The sequence below is a fragment of the Moschus berezovskii genome, chromosome 17, assembly GCF_049115385.1.
Source record: "Moschus berezovskii isolate FMDL1 chromosome 17, NW_MosBer_1.0, whole genome shotgun sequence".
In the NCBI taxonomy this organism is placed as follows: domain Eukaryota; kingdom Metazoa; phylum Chordata; class Mammalia; order Artiodactyla; family Moschidae; genus Moschus; species Moschus berezovskii.
Window position 1 is genome coordinate 11263417 of NC_142476.1, and position 27604 is coordinate 11291020.

The following is a 27604-nucleotide window of genomic DNA, read 5'->3' on the forward strand; positions in this document are numbered from 1 at the left end:
AACAGTTCTGAGCACAGTCTGGGGGCCTGGCTGAGCCCCCCCAGTCCCAAGCTCACACCTCTCACGTCCGGATGGGGCAGCAGGATCGGGCTGGCTGGACCCCACGCCTGGGTTCAGTTAGAAACGGACACTGGGGACGAAGCACTTTCCATCCCCAGGCCTCCTGCCAACCTGGCTGCTCCCATCATGCCCCCACAGAGCATGACACCAATCCCCCACCTCCCCCCAGAGCAGGACACCAGTCCCCCCCACCCCCAGGGCAGGACAGGCGCCGGGCTCTGTTCTGACAGCTTTATTGATGGGGTGCAGGTCAGCTTGAGCACAGCCTGCGCTACAGCCCTCGGTCCAGGCAGCGCCACATGGCATCACCCTCCTCCCTGGGGTCAGCAGGCCTGGCCCCGCCCCATCCTCCTGCTGCTCTGGACCTGGGGCCTGGAAGGGGTGGGTGGTGTGGCCAGAGGAGGAGGGTACCAGGAAAAGGGTGGGGGCAGGGCCCAGGTGGGTGGGGGCGGGTGTCCAGGTGAAGGCAGGCCGCATGTGCCTCCCTCCGTGTCTGCGGGTCAAGCCGGCCGTGCTGAGGACTAGTCGGGGGCTGGGCTGTGCTGACGGGCGCGGCCCCCCCACCCTCACCCCCCGCAGCCTCAGGACCCAGGCTGGGCAGAGACGGCACCCTCAGGTTTGGGCGGCCGTAAGGTCAGGGGTGTTTCATCAGGGTCCTGCCATACAGGAGCTCTAGCCCGGGGAGGCCAGACCATATCCTGAACTGGGGCCCTAGGGCCTGGCTTGCTGCCACCACCCCCCACCCCCCCAAGCTGGGGGGCACCGTGGCCCACAGCCTTGAAGACAATCGGCCAGGGCAGGCAGCCCCTCTGTTCGGGCCCGTCTGCCCGTCCCCTGTGACTCCAGGGTGGGGACGCCCCGGGCCTGCTCTGAGGGACACCCGGAGGCCCCCCACGAGGAGCACGGCCCTCCCCCCGCAGGGCCCCCATGACGGACACTCAGCCTCTGCAGGCGGGAGTCTGTGGGGAGGGGAAGGGAGCGGGGTGGCAGGACGCCCAGAGCCGGAGGCCCCGCTGGTGATGCTGCAGGCCAGGCGCCTGGGAGCGGGGCCCCCAGCAGACGCCCGAACCAAAGGGAGCCAGACGCCAGGGGCGAGTCCTTAGCGATACGTGCAGGGCTGAGGGAGGGGAGAAGCCTGGCGGTCTCGTGGTCGCCGGGGTGCAGGGTGATGAGAAGCACGGCGTGGGCAGCGGGGTGTGGGCGCGGGGGGCTCACTCAGAGTGAACCAGAGCCCCAGCTCCCTGCCCGAAGCCGAAGCCCTTGGGCCCGAAGTTCTTTGCGTAGCATCCTGCAGAGAGAAGAGAGGGGTGAGGACCCTCACTCCCACCCCAGCACCTGCCGGGGCCTCTGGGGCAATGAGGCGCACAGCAGAGCCCCCCAGCAGTGAGGAGCATCCTGGCTACTCCCTTGCCTCTGAAATTCCAGGAGAGCCAGAAGAGCCTCTGAAATTCCAGTCAGAGCTTGGGATCAGAGGGAGGGGCGCCCAGGCCCCGCCCCACCCAGCCCCGCCCCCAGCCCCAGCCAGGCTCCTCCTCGGCTGCACACAGAGGCCTCAGGAGACACTCAGGAATGGACTCCGGGAATGGACTCCACCGGCTGCAACTGGCCGTCGTGTACGGGCCTGACTGGTCAGCCCTCCAGGAAGGGAGGGCGTCGAGGGGAGGCCGCTCACCTTTGCAGTAAATCTCGCCATCCTTGTCGGCAAGGGTGGTGGACTCGAGGCCTTTGCCACACTTGGCACATCGGAAGCAGGACTTGTGCCAGGACTGGGGAGGGAAGGAAAGAATTAACTCTGCCGCCCCAGCCCGTCCCCTTGGAGGTGTGATGAAGATGCCTGTGGGGCGTCTGCCCAGTCTCCCCGCATCCCGGAGGAGGTGCTGGGGCCAGTGCCACAGCCGCCCCACAAAGGGCAGGAAGGGGCCCCCCAGCCTTGTCCCAACTCCCGCCCGGGCCCCCTGGTGTGGGTGTGGGCTTGGACCCATCCTGGCCCCGGTTCCAGGCCTGTGGCCCCCTCACTCCTCACGGGGGACATGGCACACACGCTGGGGCCTGGCCACAGGACAGGCTTTTGTGGTCAGCAGGCCCCTGGAGTTCTTGAGGGCCCTTACTGCAGCAGGAGGCTGCAGCCCAGCAGGGGCTGGGTGCAGAGGCAGTGCCTGGCACCCCGGAAGGAGAAAGGATCCACGGAGCTCCAGAAGGCCGGGGGCCACAGAAGCCCCGCTACTCTGACGAGGAACTCAGAGGTCACACGGCCAACAGCCCCTCAGGGGAAGGCAGCCCGGGTCTGCACCCCGCGGGGGCCAGCCAGACCCCAGGTCAGCCACCAGCTCCCAGCTGACAGCTCTGCACAACCCAGAAAGCCGGAGGCCAGCAGAGGCAGACGGGACAAAACAAAACAAGGCCTTTTAAGGGCAAGGAGGCTCCCTTGCACAGCTGCCCTTTCTGAGCTGGAGATGGAAAGGAAACAGCAGGCTCTGGGCTTCCTGGCAGCCAAGCCCATGTGTGTTGGCTCCTGCCCAGGACTCAACGGGCTTCGGTGTCCGTGCTGAGGGCACCCCGGCCTCGGCTTGTCCTCAGGGAAGGCCAGGCTGCCCCCCAGTCTCTGGGCAGATGGAGGACTAACCACGCCCACTGTCCCTGCAGACACAGTCGGGCCCCACTGGTGGGGTCAGCACCTGAAGTCCTCCTGTTCCCCAACCCTTTCTCGGGCACAGACGCTGGGCTCCTCCCGCCACCTCTGCCTGCAAGAGAGCCCCTCCTCCCAAAGGGAGAGAGGGGCCCTCACTCTAAGGCCCGGAGGGGGAACGGAAATGCTGATGCCTAGGTATTTTTTGGTGATTCCCTATTCTCATAGTGAGACACAGTAGAAGAAACACCAACTTAATATTAATCACATCTCCTGTTTTCGTATCATTTAGTGAATAGCAGGGATCTTCACTTCAGCCTCACAAGAACCCACAAAAGCAGTAACGGTAATGGGAGCTGGCGGGCGCTGCCCACAGCCCGGGCACTGCGCTGCACTAGGCTCCCTGCACTGGCTCCATTCAGCTTTAAAGTCAGCTCGCCTGGTGGGCCTGCTGTGCGCTCTGCTTCAGACGCGGGGCTGAGGCTCAGGAGGGGACCCATCAGCCAGGCTTCATGACAAGCAAACTGCGGTCATCCTGCTGGGTTTACAAACCCCTCCCAATGGACAGAGGTGGAAACAAGCTTCAGGGGGTAACATGGCCCCAAGAGGAGGCACCAGCAGTGGCGGCCAGCTCCGAGGAGTGGGCAAACCTGGGCTCTCATCTGTAACACGGCTGGGACCCCTTCCCCAGCGGGCCTGAGGGCTAGTTGCAAACTGTGCTTGATCTAGACCTGTCCTATGTGTGGTCCCCTGTCCATGTGTGCAGCCGCTGCCCAAGGCTGAGAAGCCCCAGAGGTCAAGACTCGGGTCCAGAGAGGCCACAGACAGGCTCCAGGCCCTGTGGCGCCACAGTTGACCACGTGACCCCGGCCATGTCTGCGTGAAGGCCCAGCACCTTCTCTGGGGCCCTCCTGAAAAAGCCTCTTCTGTGGCCCTCTGACAGCTCATCTGAGGCCACCCATCCCTGCAGCTTCTCCAAGGGAGGGGCCCAATGCAGTTTGGTGACTGGGGGTGGGGGCTACTACTGGAATATCGCAGCGGGAGGCAGGCGAGACAGCCGGGCCAAGTTTGCCCCCCAGGAGGCTCTGACAGGCCTGGACCTTGGCTAACTCTGCCCTGGGGGCACAGGAGTGGGTCTCTGTGGATTTTGGGTGGTTCGTAACATTTCTGTATCACAAATTCTTTTGAAAATGTGATGAATGCTATGGATCTTCTTCCCAGAGAGAGACGTGACCCCACACAGCTGTGCACGTTCTTCTCGGGGCTGGTGTCCACGCAGCCTTGGAGGCCAGCAGACCCCGCCTCTGGAGACAGGGATCGATCAGAAGCCCCTGTGAAGTGTGTTTGTGGTTGTTCTGTCGCTCAGTCGTGTCCGCCTCTTTGCGACCCCCTGGACTGCAGCGCGCCGGGCCTCCCTGACCATCACTGTCTCCCGGAGTCCACCCAAACTCATGTCCATCAAGTTGGTGACGCCACCCAGCCATCTCATCCTCTGTCGTCCCCTTCTCCTCCCGCCCCCAATCCCTCCCAGCATCACGGTCTCTTCCAGTGAGTCGGCTCTTCACATCAGGTGGCCAAGGTGTTGGAGCTTCAGCTTCAGCATCAGTCCTTCCAGTGAATATTCAGGACTGATTTCCTTTAGGATGGACTGGTTGGATCTCCCTGCAGTCCAAGGGACTCTCAAGAGTCTTCTCCAGCATGATTTTAAAACATCAATTCTTTGGCGCTCAGCCTTCTTTATGGACCAGTGGTGAGGCTACTATGATGGGGGATCAGCTCCCTGGAGACTGGGAGGCACAGGGGACAGGCAGCCTCACAGACAAAGGGACCCCTTTCATGGCGGGCTCTGAGACAAAGGCGGAGCTACATCCAGGATGCAGGCTTCCCTGAGCAGTGCACTTCAAAGCTCCAGAATGCACGTTTCAGGAACGTGTGTGTCCCCCCTCCCCCGGTACGCCCAGCCTTACCTTCCCAGCGCCAATCACCTTCTCGGCCGCATAGACGGCCTGGCTGCACCGCGGGCAGCGCTCGGAGCCCCCGATCTTCTGGGCGAACTTGGACGTGTTGGGGTTGGTGGTGGGCCTGTGGCCGGGGGCCCTGCTCAGGGAAAAGCATGCGGTGAGGGGACATACAGAGAGCAACACGGTGGGGGGACAGGCCTGGAGGGCACCAGCCGCCTGCACCTGGCCCAGCCCGCTGCACGGCTGTAGCTGCCAGGGCTACAGGGTCGGCTCTGCTGACAGGGGACGCACCCAGGGCCCGAGGGTCACCTCCACCAGTGGATGGACCCACCAAGGGCCTGAGGGTCACCTCTGCCAATGGATGGACCCACCAAGGGCCCGAGGGTCACCTCTGCCAACGGGTGGACCCACCAGGGGCCCGAGGGTCACCTCCGCCAGTGGGTGGACACACCAGGGGCCCGAGGGTCACCTCCGCCAATGGGTGGACCCACCAGGGGACGGTAGTATTCCTCCCCGACACATCATACTCCCCTCGGCCCCAGTGAGAACACTGGAGCCACTGACCCCGTTCCTGCAGCATGTCCATCACTAGAGTCTTCCCAGAAGTCAGCTGACAGGTCACTCCCACGGGGTGACAACCTTGAAAGACCGTCACTTGCGACCATCCCCTGGGGCCAAGGGGCTGGCGGCCTGACCGCCAACACCCTGCTCACGGCAGGTCAGTGGTCAGGGGGTGCTGGGGGCCCAGTGACACCCGTTTCCAGGAAGGGAACTGACACCCGGTGAGCAAGGCTGTGAGGTGGTCCGGCTCAGACCCTCAGTGGCTGTGGGGCGCCTTCAAGTCGCCGAGACCGACTGGGTTTTCTCATCTGTGGACGGAGGAGAGGGGCCCAGCAGGCCTCAGGGCTCCTCCCAGGGCAGGAAATGCAGCCGCGGCTCCAGACGGGGAGGGGCCTGGCCGCTCCAGCCCCTCTGCCCCTGCTGCTGTGACAGGGCCTGACACATTGTAGGACCTCTATTCCGGGCGGGGGTACTCACTCCTCGTGTCTGATGCCGAGCGACTCCCCCTTGTCCATGCTCAGGGTGCCCGCACCCTGACCATAGCCGTAGCCCTTGGGCCCGTACTTCTTGCCATAGCAGGACTTGCAGTAGATCTCCTCGCCGTGCACGGCCACAGTGGTGCTGTCCAGGTTCTTCTTGCAGACCACTGTGGGGGGGCATAGGGCCAGCAGGTCACGGCTGCCCCTGCCGCCAACGCTCCCTGGGACGCTGCGCACACAACATCCTGACCTCCCAGGGGCCTGGCAATGGGGTTGGGGTGGCCAGGGAACTAGGAGGGGAGGAGGGCCTACGAATGCCGGCCCAGTGCCTCTCCCGGAGCTGGGTGGGCTTCCTCGCCCCCTACACCCTGAGAACTTCCTGAGCTCACAGGGCCAGCAGCCTAGGCCGACCCCACACCCCAGGGGTGTCTGCCCTTGACAGACACCGTGGATCCCGACAGAAGAGGAGAAGCGAGAAGGGCAAGGCTGTCCTGCCTCTCGTGATTCGATTCAGAAGGGACGCCCGAGGGGGCGGGGCAGGGATGCTCCGGGGGGAAGGCCAATGTTTATTCAGCGCCCCGCGTGACCGGCTTAGAAATGAGATAAAGCTTGTGCTCATCACGACAGCGGGATCTGAAGTTTCTAGTCGGAAATCACTTGGCCGCAGGTCAGATGCTGGGAGAAGTCCCTGACTCAGGGAAAGGGGGGTGGGAATGGGGTACACTGGAAGGCCTGCAGAGTGCCCGCAGCTTCCTGTGAGTCTCCGAGCAGCCCCATGACCCAGAGTGAGACAGTGTGGAGCCCAGGGTCACACGGAACCCAGGCTAGCCCATGTCCAGGGAGCCTCCTGGCCAGGCTACACGCCTTCCCAGCCCCGTGTCCCCACCAGCAGATGACGGCGGTGCCCCCTGAAAGATGGCTGAGAATTAAATGAGACCTCGCCCGGGAAGTGCGCAGCACAGTGCCCTGCGCACAGTAGGTCATCAGAACGCTGGCTGCCCCAACAGTGCGACACAGAGTTAGCGCCCTGGGAACACAAGGGCGGGAAGGGCCAGGCCCCAGAAGACCATCAGCATCCAACCCCCAAGTGCTTCTCTCCAGAGACTCACATCCCACTGATGCAGGTTCGGGCCTAGGACAACGATCGGGGTCCATGAAGGCCCTGAGATGGGGGATCAGTGCGCCCACCGGGGCCACGTCCTTCTGAGGAGGGACCCCGGGAGGAGCCAGCCTCTCCTCCTCCCAAGAAGCGCTCAGCTCACCTCCACGCCCCTGGCCAGTTCCTTTGCCTTGAGATAGATTCCTTCCCCCCGCCCACCACGTGTGGTTCTCGGGATCTTAGTTCCCTGAGCAGGGGCTGAACCTGGCCCTTGGCAGTGAAAGCTCAAGTCCCAACCACTGGATCTGCAGGGAATTCCCAGCCTTCCCCTTGCCTTTAAAGGCCAGCTCTCTGCCCCCACCCCCACCCCTGGGCCAGGTTGGAGACTTCAGACTAAATAAGGACCCTCGGTCCTGCCTGTGAGATCCCTATGTTCTTCCAGCATGCGGGCAACCAAATATGGGCCGTCCCAACACCTCCCCAGGGCTTGGCTCCGGCCTGGAGGAAGCGGGCAGAGCAGGCCAGGGGCTCCAGCATTCCCTTCTAGGGTGGGAAGCCGGGAGTCGGCCTGGAACTGCCTCCCACAAGACCCAGAGTGACCTGGAAATTCCTAAGACTGGATGGGAGGCGGCGACTGAGCCAGAGCAGCCCAGGGACTGAGGTCTCCTCGGGCCGGCCTTCCCTGTCGGGACCTGGGGGTTCAGCTCAGAGGGACCCCGGGGTCTACAACTGATGCCTCCCAGTGGCCCTCCCATCTGGCGCCTGCAGGCTCCACCAGACGCTCAATGCGGGGGAGTCTTGAATGATGGCCTAAATGCATTTCTACCAAATCACGTTAAGCAGAAACCAACCAAAAAGAAGAACTTAGGCTGAGGCCTGCTCTGCTCTGCCAGCCAGGAGCCCTTCGGGGGCTGGGGGGCAGGCATGGACCACAGCCTGCAGGCAAGGGGATGCCGCTGTGGGCGGGGCTGTGAGCACCCTAGGGCTCTGGGTTCTGGGTGCAGCCCCTTTCCAGCAACTGTCCCCTAGGGGCGAGGCAAGACCAGCTCTGCCTTCCCACGGGCTGACCTGCCCCAGGACAGGCCTTTCACAGCTCAGAGACGACACAGCCTCGGGGCCGGTGTCCACAGAGCCAAGGCCCCCCACCCGGGCTGGGGACTGTCTGCCGCTTCTTGGACACCGGGGCACACACTGCAGGCCCAGATCAGGGTCTGTCCCGTTCCCGCAGCCTCAGCTGGCTTCCCTGACCGCCCTGCTGGCGGCCACTCCTCCCCGGCAACTGCCGTTGGTGATCAAAGCCACATGTGAGGGTGGAGAGGGGCCCTTGGGGCCAGCAGTCTGGACCCTCTCCCAGGCCATGCCAAGCCCTCTTATGTCCTCTGAGAAAAATAAATGGCCTGAAAATTCCTGAGTGCAGTGAGCTGCTGATGACACGACACGGCTGTCGGCCTCCTCCGAGCCGGATGCCAAAGGCTCCGCCCGAGCTCACTGCCCACCTGCAGCTGGCAGCCCTCGGTCAGCCTCAGCAGGCGCGGGGCCCGTGCTGCCTACTCTGGAGGTGGCTTCCGGCTGGCCTGCCCACAGCCAGTGGGAGCCAGTGCTCCTTCAGGGGCAGGTGGCCCCGGGGGTCTGGGTCCCGCTCGGGAGCATGGGCTCCAGAAGCAGTGAAACCACAGTGGGGGTGGGCAGGGCCTGGTCCTGGACCTCCCCAGTGGGCTGGGGCCACCCTGAGTCCTAGGCTTCTTGCTGGGGATCCCCTGCGCCATGTGTGTGTATACATGTATGTGCAAGTGTGCATGTCTGTGTGCACACGTGTGTCTCTGTACGCACGTGCATGGCTGTGTGCACACGTGTGTCTCTGTACGCACGTGCATGTCTGTGTGCACACGTGTGTCTCTGTGCGCACGTGCATGTCTGTGTGCACACGTGTGTCTCTGTACGCACGTGCATGTCTGTGTGCACACGTGTGTCTCTGTACGCACGTGCATGTCTGTGTGCACACGTGTGTCTCTGTACGCACGTGCATGGCTGTGTGCACACGTGTGTCTCTGTACGCACGTGCATGGCTGTGTGCACACGTGTGTCTCTGTACGCACGTGCATGGCTGTGTGCACACGTGTGTCTCTGTACGCACGTGCATGGCTGTGTGCACACGTGTGTCTCTGTGCGCACGTGCATGGCTGTGTGCACACGTGTCTGTGCGTGTGCATGGGTGGGTGGTGCAAGTGTGCACACACGTGTGCGTGTCTGTGTGTGCACACGTGGATGTGTACACATGTACATGTGTGTGTGCACGTGCGTGCGTGTCGGGGAGCGGCTGTCGTTGACTGAACACTCACAACTGCTCTAACTGCTCCTTTTGTTTCCTGACCCTTCCTCTCAGTTCCCACAGCCCTGCCCCATGAAGTAGGTGTTCTTTTCTCCCCTGTAACGCTGAGAAAATGCAGAGAGAGAAGGAGGCACCTGGCGCTCAGCACCCAGAAAGGGAATTCACATCCGGACTCTGACCCACTGGTTCTGAAGGCTCGGGGCGCGGCCGACTGGCTCCTGCCCACCCAGCGCCACCGCCTGGGCTTGAGGGAAACAGGTCAGCTCCTCTAGCCCCTCGGCTCTGAGCCCTTCAGTCAGGAGCCTGCAGACATCCCCTACCTCCAGGGCCCGGTGCTCAGGACACCTGGGCCCCGGCCGCACCCAGTACCCCGGGCACCCAGGCGCCTGCCCACCAGGCAGTGACCGGGGCCGGTCTCCTCCCGGCCATCGGACGATGTCAACATCCCCTCACCGGACCGTCGGGTGGAGGTGGGGGCTGAGGGGAGAGGCCCCCTGCCCAGAGACTCCGGGGAGCTCAGCCCCTCCCCAGACGCAGCTGCCTGTGAGTTTATCTTTAACTGAGGGGTAGTTGACAAGTCTGTGTCCATTGCCCAAGGACATGAACTCAGGCAAACTTTGGGAGATGGTGAGGGACAGGGAGGCCTGGCGTGCTAGGGGTCCACAGGGTCACACGGAGTCAGACGCGACTGGGGAACTGCACGACAGATAGGTGTCCTTGACACACGGTGTTAGGAAGTGTCAGCTGTAAGACACAGAGATTCACCGTTTTTAAAGTTGCTCCCGTGACTGTGATAAAGTGTTGGCTGTGTTCCCTGTGCTCTGAGGTGCGTCCTCAGAGCTTTTTTATCTCACACATAGCAGTCTGTACCTTTAAGGCTCTCCCCCATCACCAGTGAGTCCTCCGCATCTGTGACCTCTGTGGCCTTTTAACAAAGGGTAACTCCGGGGGTTGGTGACGGACAGGGAGGCCTGGCGTGCTGTGATTCATGGGGTCGCAAAGAGTCGGACACGACTGAGCAACTGAACTGAACTGAATCTGGGTCCAGGGGTTGGTAAGACCCTGGGCTAAAAGCGTCTTGCTCCTAAGTGCCAGGACTGTGGTAGGGAGACAGGGTAGATGGTGAGTGGGGCGTTTTCCCCACCGGGCCTTTCCGGCTGGGCGCTCAGGCCCTGGAGTGTCCACCCCCTTCAGCTCGGCGGGCCAGCCCCACACAGCCCCCGCCTCCACCTCAGAAACAGCTTGAGGAACACAGGGGCCCTGACACGCCTCCCCGCCCCTCTGCGCTCCAGCCAAATGTCAGGCTGTTTACCACCGTCCCTCCGAGGACCGTCCCCCAGGGGCTGACAGGCCGGTCGTCCCCATGGCGACGGCCGGTCGTCCCCATGGCGACAGCCGGTCTGGGCGGGCACTCACTGCACAGGAAGCAGGACTTGTGGAAGCTGCTGCCTTCACACTGGACCTCTTCGGCAAAGTACACCGTCTTCTGGCACACCCCACACTTCTTGCCTCCTCCCCAGTTCGGCATCCTGGAAGTGGACACGGAGACGGGAATGAACCTTCCAGGGAGGTGGAGACTTGGGTGGCCCAGGACAGGGCCTGGGCAGAGGCCTGCCCAGCCGGCAACCCGGGGGCTTCCCACCCCGGAGCCCACAGGGAACGATGGCACAGCTGCTGTATTCTCAGCCCCCGTCCCGCCCCACTGGCCCTCTGGGTCATAAACTCGCACAAGACACAGGCTGTCGTAGAAACAACAATAAACCCTGCACTGTGTGCCTTCACGCAGATGACTCTCATAGCAAAAGAAACAGCTGAGCTAGAACTCATAGAACACAAACCCGCTGTGTCAGGGCTCAAACAGGCAAAACTCAGTACTGTCAAGGGAGGGACACGTGTGGGAGCTACAAAGAACGACAGTGGGGGTATCAGAGACTGTCTCAGGTCTGGGACCTCGAGGACAGAAAATGGGGGCCGTCAGGGGTCATCACATGGGGGCTCCCGTCACAATTATTCTTCGAACTACACATGTAGATTGATTAAAAAAAACCATTTATTTGGCTACACCGTGTCTTGGCTGTGGTATGCAGGATCAGGTTCCCCAGCCAGGCATCGAACCTGGGCCTCTGCATTGGGAGTGAGAAATCTTAGCCACTGGACCACCAGGTAAGACCCCAGTTCAGTTCAGTCGCTCAGTCATGTCCGACTCTTTGCGACCCCATGGAATACAGCACGCCAGGCCTCCCTGTCCATCACCAACTCCCAGAGCTTGCTCAGACTCATGTCCATTGAGTCAGTGATGCCATCCAACCATCTCATCCTCTGTCGTCCCCTTCTCCTCCAGCCTTCAGTCTTTCCCAGCATCAGGGTCTTTTCCAGTGAGTCAGCTCTTCACATCCAGTGGCCAAAGTATTGGAGTTTCCACTTCAGCATCAGCCCTTCCAATGAATATTCAGGATTGATTTCTTTTAGGATGGACTGGTTGGATCTCCTTGCTGTCCAAGAGACCCTCAAGAATCTTCTCCAACATCACGGTTCAAAAGCGCCAATTCTTTGGCGCTCAGCTTTCTTTATAGTCCAACTCTCACATCCATACATGACTACTGGAAAAACCATAGCTTTGACTAGAGGGGCCTTTGTCGGCAAAGTAATGTCTCTGCTTTTTAATATGCTGTCTAGGTTGGTCACAGCTTTTTTTCTAAGGAGCAAGAGTCTTTTAATTTCATGGCTGCAGTCACCACCTGCAGTGATTTTGGAGCCAAGAAAAGAAAGTCTCTCACTGTTTCCACTGTTTCCCCATCTATTTGCCATGAAGTGATGGGACCGGATGCCACGATCTTTATTGTGATGCACACAGTCAAAGGCTTTGGCATAGTCAATGAAGCAGAAGTAGATGTTTTCCTGGAACTCTCTTGCTTTTTCGATGATCCAGCAGATGTTGGCAATTTGATCTCTGGTTCCTCTGCCTTTTCTAAATCCAGCTTAAACATCTGAAGTTCATGGTTCATGTACTGTTGAAGCCTGGCTTGGAGAATTTTGAGCGTTATTTTACTATCGTGTGAGATGAGTGCAATTGTGTGGTAGTTTGAGCATTCTTTGGCACTGCCTTTCTTTGGGATTGGAATGAAAACTGACCTTTTCCAGTCCTGTGGCCACAGCTGAGTTTTCCAAACTTGCTGGCATATTGAGTGCAGCACTTTCACAGCATCATCTTTCAGGATTGGAAATAGCTCAACTGGAATTCCATCACTTCCACTAGCTTTGTTCGTAGTGATGCTTTCTAAGGCCCACTTGACTTTACATTCCAAGATGTCTGGCTCTAGGTGAGTGATCACACCATCGTGATTGTCTGGGTCATGAAGATCTTTTTTGTACAGTTCTTCTGTGTATTCTTGCCACCTCTTCTTAATATCTTCTGCTTCTGTTAGGTCCATACCATTTCTGTCCTTTATTGAGCCCATCTTTGCATGAAATGTTCCCTTGGTATCTCTAATTTTCTTGAAGAGATCTCTAGTCTTTCCCATTCTATTGTTTTCCTCTATTTCTTTGCATTGATCACTAAGAAAAGCTTCCTTATCTCTCCTTGCTGTTCTTTGGAACTCTGCATTCAAATGGGTATATCTTTCCTTTTCTCCTTTGCCTTTAGATTCTCTTCTCAGCTATTTGTAAGGCCTCCTCAGACAGCCATTTTGCCTTTTTGCCTTTCTTTTTCTTGGGGATGGTCTTGATCTGAACTTCCGTCCATAGTTCTTCAGGCACTGTCTATCAGATCTCATCCCTTGAATCTAGGTGTCACTTCCACTGTATAATCATAAGGGATTTGATTTAGGTCATACCTGAATGGTCTAGTGGTTTTCCCTACTTTCTTCCATTTGAGTCTGAATTTGGCAATAAGGAGTTCATGATCTGAGACACAGTCAGCTCCTGGGCTTGTTTTTGCTGACTGTATAGAGCTTCTCCATAAGCTCCATAAGTCCCCGCATATAGGTTTTATATGCTCTTTTGTCTGTAAGATTTAGCTCACCAAAATTTTTTTTCTTTAGCCACATCACAGGGCTTGCAGGACCTTTGTTCCCTGACCAGGAATCAAACCTACACCCTCGTATTGAATGTGTCACGTCTTAACCCCTTGGGAATTTCACCCCCCGAAAAAAAAACAATTTTTTTTGAAAAAGTAGGAGTCAGACACAGAGCACAGCTGAAGCGCTAGAGTCCATTAGGGTGGGGGAGGGGCGCGTGTGCAAAATCCGATTTTCCAGCGCCACCCCCAACCTGATGAATCATGACCTCTCAGGATGGGGCACAAGAATAGGAATATTTAACAAGCACCCAGGTGAGTCTGAAGGCGGTAGCCTGGGACAAGTTGAGAAGCTCGAGGTTGGTTCTGAGCTGGGGTCCTGAGGCCAGGCGGGTTTAGTCCTTTCCTGACCCTGCCACTCACTACTGTGTGTTCCTTGGGCAAGGGAGCTAGCCTTTATAAACCTTCGTTTCTGCATTTGTAAAATGGGGACAAAAGCAGAAGCTACATCACAGGCTACTTCTGGGGAATCAGGGAGGCACGGCTCAATGCCTGACACAGGGTGAGTTCAGGAACCCAGGCCTTCAAGGTCAGAGCCCAGGATCAGGGACGGCGACCCTTCCAGCTCTTTGGACAGAAGTGCTCGGCGGGAGGGACTCCTTGGGAGGACTGGGGTGCTGGGAAATGGTGGGAGGGCCGGGGAGGAGTACCCTCCTTGGGAACTCGGGGATGGGCACCCAGGGCCACCCCTGGCACCAGAGCGGTGCTGGCAGCTGGAGTCTGGGCAGGGGCAGGGCGCATGGTCCCTACTGCTGGGGGCTTCCCATCTGATGCAGTGCAGGGAGGAAGCTTGCCCCCAAAACGTCTCTTTACCATGGGATTATTTAGAGCTGAAAACAATCAAGGCCCAAGAGACTCAGGAAGAAACATCAACCTTCCCTCAAATGACCAAAAGAATTTCGATAGAGGGCCAGTCCCCCAAATACCTCAGTTGCCAGAGATCTCTGTGAAGAATACAGGCCGGGTGTGGTGGGGAAACCAGGCAGGGCCAGGAGACCAGTCCACTCTGTGTCCCCTTATCTCTGCCCAGCCCAGCAAACACTGGTTCCAAACATTTGCTTTTCCTTCTCCTTGTCAACTGGCTTCCTCGCCTCTGAGTCCCAAACCACTGCTCCAACTTCCTCTCTTGTCTTTAACGGTGCATGATATTTAATGTGAGGGTTTGGGCCACTTCGGGAGTTACTCGGTTTTTTGGGGGGGGTCTCTCCCATGTAGACATGTTATTAAGCTTTGATTTCCGCCTGTTCATCTGTCTCAGGTGAAGGTAATTCTTTTCAAATCAGAAGGAGCTAGAAGGGTGGAGGGAAATTTCTTCCCCGACAGTGGACACAGGTGTTGGCTCAAGGAGGAGGTCCAGGCCGGGTTCAGCGCCGTGTCCCCAAGTCTGTGTGTCCAGCACACAGGCGTTTATACAGGAGTGCGCACCTGGCACTCAGGTGCTCACACAGATGTCTGGGACGTCAGCCCCCTAATGCTCAGAGCCGCAGCACGAGGCCCACAAAATGCTCAGTGGGGTGTGCGGGCCAAGAGCAGGCTCCTGTGGGTGAGGGGTGCGGAGAGCTGGGACGCTCACTTTTCAAGGCCTCTGCTCTGTCTCCCCGTCCCAAGGGTTCCTCTGGACCCAGTGCTCTTGTGGTCACCGGCCGAGCACTTCCACTGACCACTGACTTTGACCTCTGCCCTGAGCCCAGGCTCACACACCCAGTTTCAGGGGAGCACCTCGATTTCCACACCAGCCACCTGAACTCATCACCTCTTCTCTCCAACATGCTCTTCTTCCTAACAGTCCATTTTGTTGCTGGAACCACAGCCTTCTCTGATCACTAAGGAACCTCATCCTAAACCCCAGAATGGGGAGGAGCTCTGTACCCAACTCCACCCACTCACCCCAGGCCCTGACCTTCCCACCTCTCCAGGCCTCTTCCCAGCACTGAGGTTCACTGGCCCTCAACAGCCCCCTTCTCCTTGGGAACCAGCCCAATTTTCATCCAGGGCCCTGGACCTAAGCTGACTGCCAAGGTTCCTGGCTTGGGGCTCAGCTCCCGTACCCCCAAGGCCAGTCCCTGAGGCCCTGCTGTTCCTCCGGCCCCCTGTGGCAGGGCTGCAAAACCATCTCCGTGACAGACAGTCAGGCGGGTGTAGTGTGGTCATTGCAGTTGGCCTAACCTCCAGCCACCTCCCTACCCTTCCTTGCTGCAGAACCCCGTTCGAATCAGGCAGTCCCCACCCCCTCGAGTGATCCCCAGGAGGTGCTCCGGGCAGAGCCTGGACCCGAAAGTCACCCAGTGACTCCAGTCCCCTGAGGGGCAGTGCAGGCACAGCCACGAGCAGGGCAGGGAGTCCTGGGGGACGAGCCGGTTCCCACAGAGACACATGGGTTCCCTCCTGCCTCTTGACGGGTGCCAGGACGTGACCCCCGAACCCCAGCCCTCAGCATTCGGCAGACAGCCTGCCCCGAGCCTGCAGACCCACCGTGTGCCGGGTGGTCTGCAAGCGCCATCCACCATTCCTGGCCACCTGGAGGTGGGGACCTGCCCAGGGCACAGATGAGGACCCGGGGCGGGAGAGACCTGAAGTCGGGGCTGTGGTGAGGCTGGCCCTCTGCACTCAGCAGACGGGGCTTGGGGACATGGGGACCCAAAGGCTCCTGCCTCGGCTTTTCCCGCCCCTGAGCCCACAGGCTTCGTCCTCCAGCCCTGGGACACCCCTGAGGGGAGGGTCCCCGACCGTGCGGTGAGGAGCCGTTCCCAGCCGTGGTTTGTTCCTGACATAAAAGCCCTCCTCCCTCGGGAGGCCCACCGTCCACAGGCTGCCCTTCCTTGTTCTCACTGGCCCTGCGTCAGGGCCCACATCCAGCAGGGCCCCGGGAACCCGAGGCGGGAAACTGCCCAGGCCGCCTCCCGGCCGGGGCCCCCCAAACTGTGGGGATGTCCCCTTCAGGAACCCAGGGGACAGACAGGGTTTGGCACCCTGGGGCGAAGAGCACTGACCCAGGCCATGGGCCCCCCCGCCCCCTGCCCCCTGCCCTCGTGAGGACCCTCAGGGATCTGTGGGTTGGGGGGCTCAGCCGGGGGCCCAGCCACCTCCTCCCACCAGGGAGGTTCCTGCGCCACCCACTCCCTCCCATGAGCCAGAGTCCAGCTGGTGGAGCCCAATTGCCTTAAAAGGAAACCTACTTCCCAGATCCTCTGAAGTCCAATAGGGATGCCTGGCTCCCTCTCAGCTGCCTCCTCGGGTCTGGGGCCAGAGGCCCCACAGGAGATAGGGGTCAGGGGTCAGGCAGCTCAGAGGTCGGGAAAGGGCTCTGGACCCATTTCTTCCCAGCCAGAGGGTCAGGCTCCCTTCCTCTGTGCTTCTGTGTGCTCATCCCTAGGTCAGACCATCCGCTGACTCTGAGTCTCATTCTGAGGATCGGGGGAACAACAGTACGGCCCAGGGCTCCTGAGGGCCCCCCAGGGCCGGACGTGTGCTGTCCTTGTCCCCAGGCCACGTCTGCGGGGTTTGAGGCCTGAGGGTGGCCAGCCAGACAGGGGCTGGGACCCCTTGCGGGGAGCCGGCCTGAACAAGGCCCCAAATGTTGGCCCTGGGAATGCCTTGAAAGTGCTGTTCCCTGTCCCGCCACCCCTTAAGAGAGTCATAAAACGTTTGTTTACCAGGTCTTATTTTTTCTTCCTTGAGAAAAACAGAGCAAATAATCCTTTGCTAGGTTTCTTGTTTATTCCCCAGATTTATGTAGGTATGTTTTCCTTATCTCTTAAAATGGATTAAGAATGTACCCCCTAATCTTTATAGCCTGCTGACTAGTTTTTCTTATCTTGTGAGCATTAGTCTAAATGCGAAACTTGTCTTAGAAAGCAAACAAGCCTTTGTAATCTTCTATAGATGCAATAACTAACCTGGTAAAAGACTTGGTATTTTTATGTACCCTGTTCCCTGTCTCACTTGGTATAAAAACCCTGGCCCTTTTCAATAAAGTTGCTGATTTGCCTCACGAGCATTCAGTCCTCTCGACCCCATTCTTTACTCCTTAATTCTTTTCTCAGGCTTCTACGTCGTTGCGGTCCGGACCTGTTCTCTTTGCCGGCTGGCACCGGCAACCCCTGGCTCAGCACCCAGGGCCGGCCCTTCCCAGGGCTCGCCCTGGACCCGAGATGCCAGTACAGACCCATCTTGACACCCCTCTTCTGCCCCGCTCCGGGAGCTGACCCTGCAGTCGCACCAGCCCTGCCCCCAGGTGTTCTGGTTTGTCCACTTCACCACGTCTGCCATCCCCACCAAGAACTGGGCTTCATCTCCTGCGTGATGGCTGGAAACACCGTGCAGCTATTCCCCTGAAATGTCAGGGCCTTGAGGGCAGCCAGGAGCTAGAAGCCCGGGACTGGACTCTCCTGACCAGCACCCGGGTCAGCCTGCTGCCCCCAGCCTCGTCCAGCTGCGGCGTGAAGACGGCTCGCGGCTCCTCTGCCCGGGAGCAGAGTCCCACCCAGGCTCCGGGGCCGCGGAGGACCGAGAGGCTCATGTTCCGCCTGCGTCGTGCGAACGTCAGGCTGAGGCGACGCGCAGGGTGCTCACAGCTCAAGTCTGAGAAACCGCCTCAGGACGCCAGCCCTTAACCCCTGGCTGCCAGTGTCTGCGGGAAGGTCTCCATCCTCAGATCAGTGACCTGACGGCATTCCCTGCCGTGTCTTGTCTCCAGTGGAAAACCCCTAACTTCTCTGTTCCAAAGCCTCCTGCTCCCAGGGACAGAGGGCAACTCCTGGGCACAGAGCCCTGGTCCCCACCCCCTCAGTCTGGCTGAGACCTGTCCTGTATTTGTCCACTTGGGCTCGCCGGGCTGGGCGGGGCCTGATGGGCTGGGCAGGGCCTGATGGGCTGGGCGGTACCTGGCCAGGTGCACAGGGGAGCTGTCATCCTTTCCAACCTGCCGCTCTAGCGTTCCCCCACCCCACACCAGAGGGCAGCCAAGGAAGGAGGGGTGCCCAGAGAAACAGAGTCCCAGAATCGATCCTGCCCTGAAAGGAGTGGTCAGTCACTGTGGGGGCGCAAGGACCAGCATGGGGTGCAGGCCTGGCCTCAGCGTCACATGGTTCCTGGAACTCTGCAAGCAACTCAGCCCGCCAGCACCCCTGTGCGGACCCCACGGTGCTTCAACCCCGTGTCACCCTGCTCCCTCTCTCCCGTGTCTGAGTTCTCTCTTCAAGCCCAGGCCCCAAGGCCCTTGTGGGGTGGTGACTGCGCCCCTCATGCCTTTACCAGCAGGGCACCCCCCATGGGGCTCAGAATCTGAAGGTCAACAAAGGTAGAAATGGGGTTCTAGGATTTAAGCATTTCCAAACTGTCACAGGAAGCCCGAAATTGTAACAGGGTCCCACAGATTAACCAACAGATAAAGTTCATTTGTTTTTTCTGGGATGATGTCAATTGAGCAACAATTGGTTACCCACGCTGAAAAGATCTGAATCATTTCCCTGGATTAAATTTTAAATAGCAAAAACAAAGCACATGAGCCCTTAGCCCGTGCGAAACAGGCTGCTTACAGCTGAGATGTCAGGCAGCCCCCGCCCCGGCGAAAAGGCAGCACTGCAGATGAGGATCTGCTCGCCTCCGCCTCCGTAGGAGTCAGACGCTGCCTCCCGCCCCAGGAAGCCTCGGAGAAGCTAACTGCCTCCATATTTACACTCTTTACCATACATGGAATCACTCGGCGATGACGTCAGATGAATTCCTGGGGAACTGCGTAGTGCAAGCCCAGCATCACCGCAGAAATTCCTGACCACTGGGCCGGCGGACGCCCACCCCTCCCCCCCAGCAAACCCCTGACCACTGGGTCTGCGGGCACCCACCCCTGCCTGCCCCACCACAGCTCTGCACCTGGCTTCTCCTCGGGAAGGCTCTTTTCCAGGCGGCCAACCTGACCCTGAAATCCAAACATGCATCAGACTTGGTGAGAGCACGTCCCCAGGACCCAACTTTGGGGCCTCCCCTCTCCGCAGCCTGCAGAGGACCCAGTGGCGGTAAGTTCTAACCCGACTCCTTCCACACTCACACTAGCAGAGCCGCGTCCTCCCTAAGCAGTGTGGAAGCTGCTGTAAAGCTCTTTGTAAAGCAGGTCTGTCTCAGGAGTGGCGGATCTGTCCCTGGAAAGCTGATCAGAGACAGGAAAGGCAGAGTGACAGGGAGGCCAGGCGTAGGCCAGGAAGGTGTCTGCCTGGGTCTCAATGACGGCTGCAACCCCGAGCGAGTCACTGGCCACCTCTGAGCCCCAGCTTCCGCCCGCAGATGAGATGGTGAAGGACACAGGCCAGTCCCGGGGCCAGGCGAGCTCAGACGTCAGCCAGCTGTCCTCTCGGGAAAGGCCAGCTCTCCTGCCCAGGGGCGAGACTCTTTATTTGCCGACACACCCGAGGGCAGCGAGTGGCGACCCGCTATTCTCCTCGGTGCCTCAATGCATCCAACGCACGACTCCCACGTCCTCACAAGAAGCCGGCTGACCGAAACTTCAGCTCCAGCAGCCTCTCAAAGAATCTTTCCCAGTCTGCCTTCCACTAGGAGGCCGCGGTTAATGGAAGCCTGACCTGGGCATCAGTGCCACACGGGCGTGCCGGGCCAGCACAGGTTTGCAAGGGTCACGCGTACCCAGCAGGGCAGCTAGGCTACGAGCCCACCTCTTCTGTTCACTCACCAAATGTCTACTGCCCGCCAACCAGGTGCCAACACTACACTCCCGGCCAGGAAGGCCCTGCCAGGACCACAAGGCAGAGGTCTGCTGTGAGAGACGAGTCACCTGGGCCAGGAGGGCAGGCGCTGGGTGGCCCAGGGGCAGGGGCGTGGCCCTGCAGACCTGCGTCCAGGTGGTGGGTCTGCTCCCCTTTCTCCGCAGCGGCCCCCAGACCCTTTAAAGGGCCAGCGCTGCCCCTCCCCCTCCAAGCACACCCTCTCCGGAGTAAACCACCTTCCTTGTCCGCCTCCTCCGCCCCGGATTTCCTCCCTGCAGGACCGGGTCCCTCCCTGGGAGGCCGCGGGCAGTGTAGGCTTGGATCCAGCCACAAGGACAGTCTCTCTGGAAAGAGGTGGCCGGGGCCCCCAGCCTGAGCCCACCTTGACCCTCAGGGGCTGACAGTGAGTGGCGGCAGGGGACACGACCCCCAGGGAGTGCCCGGAAACCAGCTGCTCTCTGAGATGACAGGGGGCGGCCAGGTCCTCCCGCCTCTCCAGCTTCTGGGAGGCAGGAAGGCTGGGGGCGAAGACAACCGGCCCCGCCCTCCCAGGACCGCGGCCAGAGAAGCAGAGCCCCGCGTCCAGGCCGGCAGAGTATCCGGGTCAGTCTGCCTCGGCATCACCTCTCACAAGTCGAGGCCCCGCTTCCACCAGAGCCCCGCGGGCCTCCAGAAGCTACTGTGACGGGACCCCCAGGCCGAGTCCCCCCAGCTGGGAGGGGCCGCACACCCGTCCACAGGGGCGGGGCCCAGGCCTCCAGGGAGGGGCGGAGCCCGCCCCCGCTCCCGTCTGGCTCAGATCAGATCACAAAGCGCGGGGCAGGACGAGCGTTTGCAGCATACTCCGCAGCTGTGAGCGCGGAGGACACGCCTGCCTGCACGCTGCTTGTTGGGTAACGGGTTGCAGCTTGCTTCAAGTGCGCCCAGAGCGCCCCTTCCTGCCCCCGGCCTTGGGGACTGAGGCTGCAAACGCTGTGGCTTCCCCCACGCTTGCGTGGTGGTCCCCGCGCCGCGCCAAGTCCCGGGGCGTCAGGGGTGAAGGGGGCGGGGCGCCCCCCGTCCAGCCCTTCACAAAAGGGGACACTCGCACCCGCGCTCCGGGCACAGCTGTGCCAGGCGGGCCCCCCACCCGCCCGCCGCACGTTCCCCCCCGCAGGAGAGGGTGGCACGGATGCCCTCATCCCCCGCCGCACAAGGAGCGTCAGTGCGCGCAGAATCGCCCATTGTCCCGCCGCGGGACCCGCCGAGGGAGGGAGCCGAGCCGCCCGGGGCAGAGGCTCGTGCGGGCCCTTTGCGTCCCGGCGCCCGGGGCAGGAAGGGGCCCGCGCTAACTTTAAAGAGAGCCGCGGCCACTTCCCCCTCTCCTCCGCCCGCGCCCACCCGGCGCCCCTTTTTCTTGCGACCCTCCCTGTAGCATGCCTGGAGGCGGCGGCGGGGCTGGAAGTCCAGGGGCGCCGTGCGCGCGCGGGCAGGCGCTCCGGCGGGTGGGGGCCCGGGTGCCCGGCGGGTGGGGACCCGGGCGCTCGGCGCTCCGGCGGGTGGGGACCCGGGTGCCCGGCGGGTGGGGGACGCGGGCCCTCCGGCGGGTGGGGGCCCGGGCGCTCGGCGCTCCGGCGGGTGGGGGCCCGGGTGCCCGGCGGGTGGGGGGCCCGGGCGCTCCGGCGGGTGTGGGCCCGGGCGCTCGGCGGGTGGGGGCCCGGGTGCCCGGCGGGTGGGGGCCCGGGCGCTCCGGCGGGTGGGGGCCCGGGTGCCCGGGTGCCCGGCGGCGCGCGGGCCGGGCGTCCGGGCCCGGGGCGCACTCACCTGGCAGCGGCCGAGCGCGGCAGGCGGCGGGCTCTAGCAACGAGGCTGGGCGCGCCGGCCCGCGCGCAGTTTTGTTCCGCTCGGGGCGGGCGTGTCCGGGCCGCGCCAACCCACAGGCTTTGCACACCGCACCAGGCCGGCGCCGATGTCACCGCCCCAGGCTGATGTCACGGCGCAGGGCCGCCCCCAGGGCCGGCCGCGCCGGCTGCGCTCCGGGGACCCCCTGTGCTCCCGCCGCAGAGGAAGCAGCGGCTCACTGTGCCCGGAACTTCTCAGTGGTCCCGGCCGCCGGACGAGGGTGAAGTCACACGTGATCCATGATCCATCAGCCAAGAGCCCAGATAAACGTGTGCCGCAGGAGAAGGGGGGTCGTCGCGTTTGGTGTCCTGGTAGCAGATGCCAGGGACACGGGGAGGGGGCAGCCACCCCCGGCCCCCCACCCTCACCCCGCGAGGTCTGATCCCGCCCTTTCCGCATACCCGCTGGTCCCCAGGCTTGGACAGCCCGCCCCTAGGCCTGGGTCTGAGTCTGTGAACAGAGTATAATACACAGGGAAGTGGGCTTATGGTGGGCAGGGGAGAACCTCTAGGCTTAGCACGCCTTCAGCAGTGCCCTTCAGTGAGGGTCACCCCGCCTCCAACAGCTGTGTCCCCTCGGCATTCCCCAGTCGAGGAGCCCCCTCCGCCCCCCAAACAGCAGCTCTGAGAAGTGGGTGCGTCGCTGGGCTTTTCTCCCGGCCTCAGAAAGCTGCCCTGGGGTAGCTGCCAGTGACTGGGACACCCAGGGGGCCTGCTGCGGGCGTCTCAGAGGGCACAGCGGCACACAGTTCTTCCCTGGGTGCAGGAGCAGCCCAGAAACCCAGTGGCCTGGACAGGGAAGGAGCACCCAGGCCCCTAGCAGGGAGGACCCTGGCGGGGGGCAGAGAGTACCAGGCTTTCAAGGAAGGTGCCATCCCCTCCCCGTCGGTCCTGCCAGCCTCTGGCTCCCAAGGCTCACTGCCCTATAGGCTTGTGGATCTGGACTCAGAGGGTCATGGAAGTCTGAGACACTAGTGTGCCCGGGACCTGGGGCAGCTCTGAAGACAAAGCGCTTTCTTTTTGTTTATGGTTTTGTAGCTCACCCGCTGTGTTTCTGAGTTGAAAGGGAACGCCGTCTGACCCTCCAGACTGGATGGCGCAGCTGGCACAGACTACAGCCTGAGCAGGCGCGTGGCACACTCCAGTCCTGGGTGCCCACTTCACTGTGCTGTGTCCACTGGCTGGGCGTCGTGTGCCCCTCCCTGCTGCCCTCCTGGTGGCAGTGTCTCTGGGAAAAGGACACCTCCTCTGCTCAGGGCAGTGCACTGGGGGCAGGCCCCTCCCCCCAGGTCACCTGGAGATACAGATGCTGAGTCTTCCAGCCTGGACAGGTATCAGAGCCTCAACACTCACAGCCGTCCTTTAAAGCCCCAGATGGCTGAATCAGCTCTTCCAGGAATAAAGTCAGGAATCTTACAGTCCAGAAAATGAAATATTTGTCTAAGCTTTTCTTACTTTCTACCCTAAGAACATCTTTCCCTGGGCCGGGCCCTCTGTACAAACAGGGCCCTCCCAAGATTGTGAGCACCAACCTCACTGGGATTTCTCGCAGATCAGGCCCTTTCATCTGACCCAACCACAATGTAGGAGGAAAACCCAGGGGACTGCTGGTCACCCTGCAGCAAGCACGCAATGTAACAGGCGTGTTGCCCTGCAGAGCAGCGGCATCAGAGCCCATGGGCCCGCTGCTCAGACGCGCCCTTCTCTCGGGAGCATCCTGCCTCCCTTCGGCTCCCCCATCCCGTGGAGCGCAGCTTTGGAGTCTTGCCCAGGATTTTACAGAAGGGCCTTTCCTTCTTTGGTCTGGGTTTGTCCTGCCTGGGTGGGGAAGCTGTTGGAGGACTTCCCCAGTGAGGACAGTCAACCTGTGCTGGGAAGCGGCCTTAGGGCAGGTCTGCGGAAAGGCCAGCACACCTGGATTTTCCATAGGCTCTTGCAGAGCCTCGTAAACGGGGGGCTGTTTGCCGAGTCCTGCCCCCGGGATGGCTGCTGAGAGCCGGGAGCGGTGCTGGTTCACAGGGAGCTGGGAGCAGGACGGCCCCAGGCCGTGCAATGACCCACTGCACTTAACCCCTCTCTGGGGGGAGACCATAGGGTTAGTGAGAAAGTGAATTCTTGCAGGGCCAAGCATCTGCCGGGAGCTGCCCGGGCACACAGGAAGCGAGGGGCCGAGGAGGAGAGACGCAAACGCACATGATGACCACACGCCCAGGGCGGGCACAGCCACTTCACAGCCAAGAGGGACCTGAGAGAGCAAGGCCCGCGGACGCTCCGAAGGAGCCAGGGCTGAACTTGTATTGTGAGTCTCAGCTCCGACATCAAGGATTTAAAATAATGACATTGGGACTTCCCTGGTGGTCCAGTGGTTAGGGCTCCTAGGCCACACTGCTGAGGCCCCAGGTTCAGTCCCTGGTTGGGGAGCTGGACCCCACACGCCGCAGATAAGAGTTAGCATGCTGCACCTAAAGATCTCGTTTGCTGCAAATGAAGACCTGACACAGCCTAAATAAATAAATGAATATTTTTTTTAAAAAAATGAGATCAGATTCGTGCTTACAAGAGGTAGGGAGAACTGGATGAAGGCAATCAGAGGTACAGACTTCCAGTGATAAGATAACAGGTAGTAGGCATGACCTTGCAGCACGGTAATGAACACTGCTGCATGGTACATGTGAATGTCGCTACGGTAAGCCCTAAGAGTCCTCATCACAAGAAAAATGATCCTTGTATTTCTTCAATGCCGTGTGTGCATGAGGTGATGGAGGCTCACCAAGCCCCTGTGATCACCACTTCAGGACGTGTGAGTCAGACCGTGGTGCTGCACAGCCTAAGCTGACCCCGAGCTGCGTGTCAGTTACAGCCCGATGAGACCAGGAGCGACTGACGTCCCCACATGGCTCCAGTGCCCGCTGGGCCCTTTCCAGTGGCTCCCCCACTGGTCTGCCCAGGGCCTGACGGCTGTGGGACTGTATTCACCCCCTCTTTGGCATGTGAGTGACCACAGGCAGCAATCAGCTCAGTGACCATGTGACTGTGACCCAGGCCCTGGTTTTCCTCGTGTGTAAGGGGACGGCTGGGACCAGCTCTGAGCCATCAAAGGCTCTCACCCGCTGGTCCTGCCAGCATAGAGGGATGTGTCCGTCCTGGGCGCCCAGGTGGGTGGGATCAGCCACCCCAGGGCCCTGAGGTCTTCAGTTTTATGGTAAAAAGTTGTTTAAAATTTGCATTCTCCTTCACAAATACCTGTGTTTGTTTTAATTAAAAGATATTTTTGAGAATGATTTACAATAAGAGAAATCTCTCTTGGAAAGTGTGTCCTGCGGGACTCTGAGGACCCTGGGCTATGATGGGCCCTGTGTGGGGCTTAGGGGCAGTTCTAAGGTCCTTCCCAGCCCTGGATCCACCTGAATCTGCCTGGATCCGCCAGGATCTCCCTGGATCCACCTGGACCCGGCTCTGCAGTGCTGAGGCTGTGGCACGGGACTGACGGATGGGCCCACATTCCTGACCTGTACCGTCACTCCCTGACTTCATGTTTCCTGAGCCCCTCGGGATCTGCCAGAGAAATGAGCCTGATGCCCAAAACGCAAAAGAAAGGGCAGGAAAGTTCACGTGTAAATGTCAGGAGGAGAAAATGCTTGGAAGCAAGACGGGGGGACATCCAGCTGGAGGGCCCTCCAGGGGCTTCGGCGGGGAAGTGCGTCCCTTTCTCCAGGCCCCTTACACCGTGAACCACACGAATATTCCAGGGAACTTGGAAGCAGGCTCAGCGGCCCCGCGTTTCTGCTCAGGCTGTTGTGAAACTCGCAGGATGACTTTTAAGTGACCTCTTCTCCTTTCCCGCCCCCACCCAAAGGCCACGTGAGGCCACTTCCCCTCCTGCGCTCACCCAGGGGTGGGGCAGCGGGGAGAGGGCCCAGACGGCAGCGTGGGAGCAGCCAGGCCTGGAGGGCCCCCTCCTGCCTCCTCTGCTCCGAACCCCTCTGGTTCCCTCTCGCCTTAATACTTTTTTCCCGGTTCTCCTGTCCAAGACCTTCCAAGCATCTCTGGTCTCCTGGCCGGCCCGCAGAGGGGTGAGCGGTTTTAGGCAAGAGCCCCGCTGCCTCTGGTCCATCAGGGTTGATCAGTGAGGCTCGGGCGGAAGAAAGGATCAGACGATCCGAAGACAGCGTTTGCTTGGCTGGACAGCCGCAAAGGCAGGCTGTGGCTCGGCCTGCTTTGTAACTCACAGGCGCCTCGCCTGGAGATGTGCTTGGCTTTACTTCCTTTCTGTTTAGGTTTTTTATGTTTTAGGACTCCAGCACGGAAGTTTCGATTTGCACAAGAACTGTGAGCACGGCTGCCCCCTGCTGGTGAGCTTGGACTCACACCCTCAGGGGCCTCGGGGTCTCAGCGCCCTTCATCCTTTTTCACCGGGATCGTTTGGTCCTTAATTCTTATGACTCTCACTTGAGGCATCCTGGGTTCCTAGCAGAGAAGCCCAAAGCCCTGCGCCCTGGTTGGAGAGAAAGGCCTTTGGAGTGGAAGCTTGTTAGGCCCAGGAGCACCATCCTCCCAGCAGCTCCCACGGTGTGCCAAGCCTGGCTTCCTGGGACGGGTGGGTGCAGGGCAGACAGCACAGACCACCTTGGTCTCGGGAGGGAGCGCTGGGCCACGTGAAAACGACAGACTCCCACCTACCCACGGCTGCAGAAGGAGCCGCCCCAAGCCCAGTGGCTTGGACCCACAGCAGTCACTCATCCTTGTCTCCAGGCTTTGCAGTCCATTTTTCTGGGGTTACGGGCTCAGTGGGGTAGTTCCTGCTCAGACCACACGAGTGATGCAAGAGACAACCAGAGTTGTCTAGTGATGATGGCTGGCCAGAGTTGTCACAGGACTTCCTTGCCCACAAGGCTGGCGGCGGCTGGGACTGTTAGCGGGAACCCCACGTGCAAGCTCCCTGGGCTAGGCTGCAAGGACAAGCGCACCAGGAGGGAGTGCCTGGTCTTTTGCAAACTGTAAGGTCGGACCCTGGTGGCCTTCTTGGCTTCCCCTTCCCAGTGGCTATCTTGGCTCCTTCTTCCCCTCTCCATCCCCCCGCCAGAGGGAAAAAGTCCCGCCAAAACCGCTGAGGAATCTCTGACATAATAACCCTCTGCCGAGATCTACCCCCCTTCCTGACCTCCAGAGTGACCAACCCTGTCTCACCACCTGACTAGCTGACCACTCACAATCTCGCGTTCCCGAGCTTCACCTTATCTTAGGCCTGTCCAGGTTATATGATGCCACTTCCTGCCCCGAAGGCATAAAAATCGCACCCTGCCTTTGTTCGGGGCAGAACTCCTCGTGGCCATTCTTGCGGTCAGTGGGTTCTGCCTGGGAGCGCACTGCCAATAAAGCCTGTTACTTTCCCTTGGTGTCTGGGTTATTTCCTCACAGCTTGAGACGCCCGTTTTCGAAACCTTGCACAAACCAGCCTCAGAAGGCGCAGAGTAGGACCTCCCTGAGCTCTGCTGGGGTCATGGAGCCCCAGCTTCAGGGAAAGCGGACACGCCCCCATTCTGTGTACTTCGGGAGGTTCTAGAAGAGTATGTGGGTGGCTGAGAAATACTGTTGCAGCTCTTTTGGGAAAAGACCATTTCCAGAGGCCGGAAGGTTACTCCGGGTGGGTCCCTTCAATAACTGTCTTCAGGGACGCATTTCCTGGGGAAGAAATCAGTTTTTTACATGGGGTGTTGCTAAGAGGAAACATGAGGGTTTAGAGATATCCACCGAGGATTTTCCTGGTGGCTCAGTGGTTAAGAATCCGCTGCTGATGCAGGAGACATGGGTTCGACCC

The 27604-nt window shown here is 60.3% G+C and overlaps 2 protein-coding genes across 8 annotated transcripts; one reads left to right on the forward strand and one right to left on the reverse strand.

Annotated features, from left to right (window-relative positions):
- Positions 1 to 277: 277 nt before the first annotated feature.
- Positions 278 to 21852, reverse strand: CSRP1 (cysteine and glycine rich protein 1). Its single transcript, XM_055418880.2, has 6 exons — positions 21710 to 21852; positions 10532 to 10644; positions 5686 to 5854; positions 4654 to 4783; positions 1733 to 1826; positions 278 to 1348 (listed from the first exon to the last, which is right to left on the reverse strand). Exons 2-6 carry the CDS (start codon positions 10641 to 10643, stop codon positions 1272 to 1274), a joined length of 582 nt encoding a protein of 193 aa, XP_055274855.1. The 5' UTR covers position 10644; positions 21710 to 21852; the 3' UTR covers positions 278 to 1271.
- LOC148775065 (uncharacterized) lies at positions 18569 to 27232 on the forward strand. Of its 7 annotated transcripts, none has more exons than XR_016039530.1 (6): positions 18569 to 19204; positions 19470 to 20509; positions 21845 to 22163; positions 22825 to 23117; positions 23908 to 24085; positions 24582 to 27232. XR_016039530.1 is itself a non-coding variant. In XM_088845182.1 (4 exons), the coding sequence occupies exons 2-4, from the start codon at positions 20370 to 20372 to the stop codon at positions 22864 to 22866; spliced, it is 501 nt and encodes a 166-aa protein (XP_088701308.1). In that variant the 5' UTR covers positions 18569 to 19204; positions 19470 to 20369; the 3' UTR covers positions 22867 to 23896. The 7 variants fall into 7 exon arrangements, 1 of the variants encoding a protein (XP_088701308.1); XR_016039529.1 differs by lacking the exon at positions 24582 to 27232 and having other exon boundaries at positions 19470 to 19805; positions 19898 to 20509; positions 23908 to 24575; XR_016039528.1 differs by lacking the exon at positions 24582 to 27232 and having other exon boundaries at positions 23908 to 24575.
- The last annotated feature ends 372 nt before the right edge of the window (positions 27233 to 27604 follow it).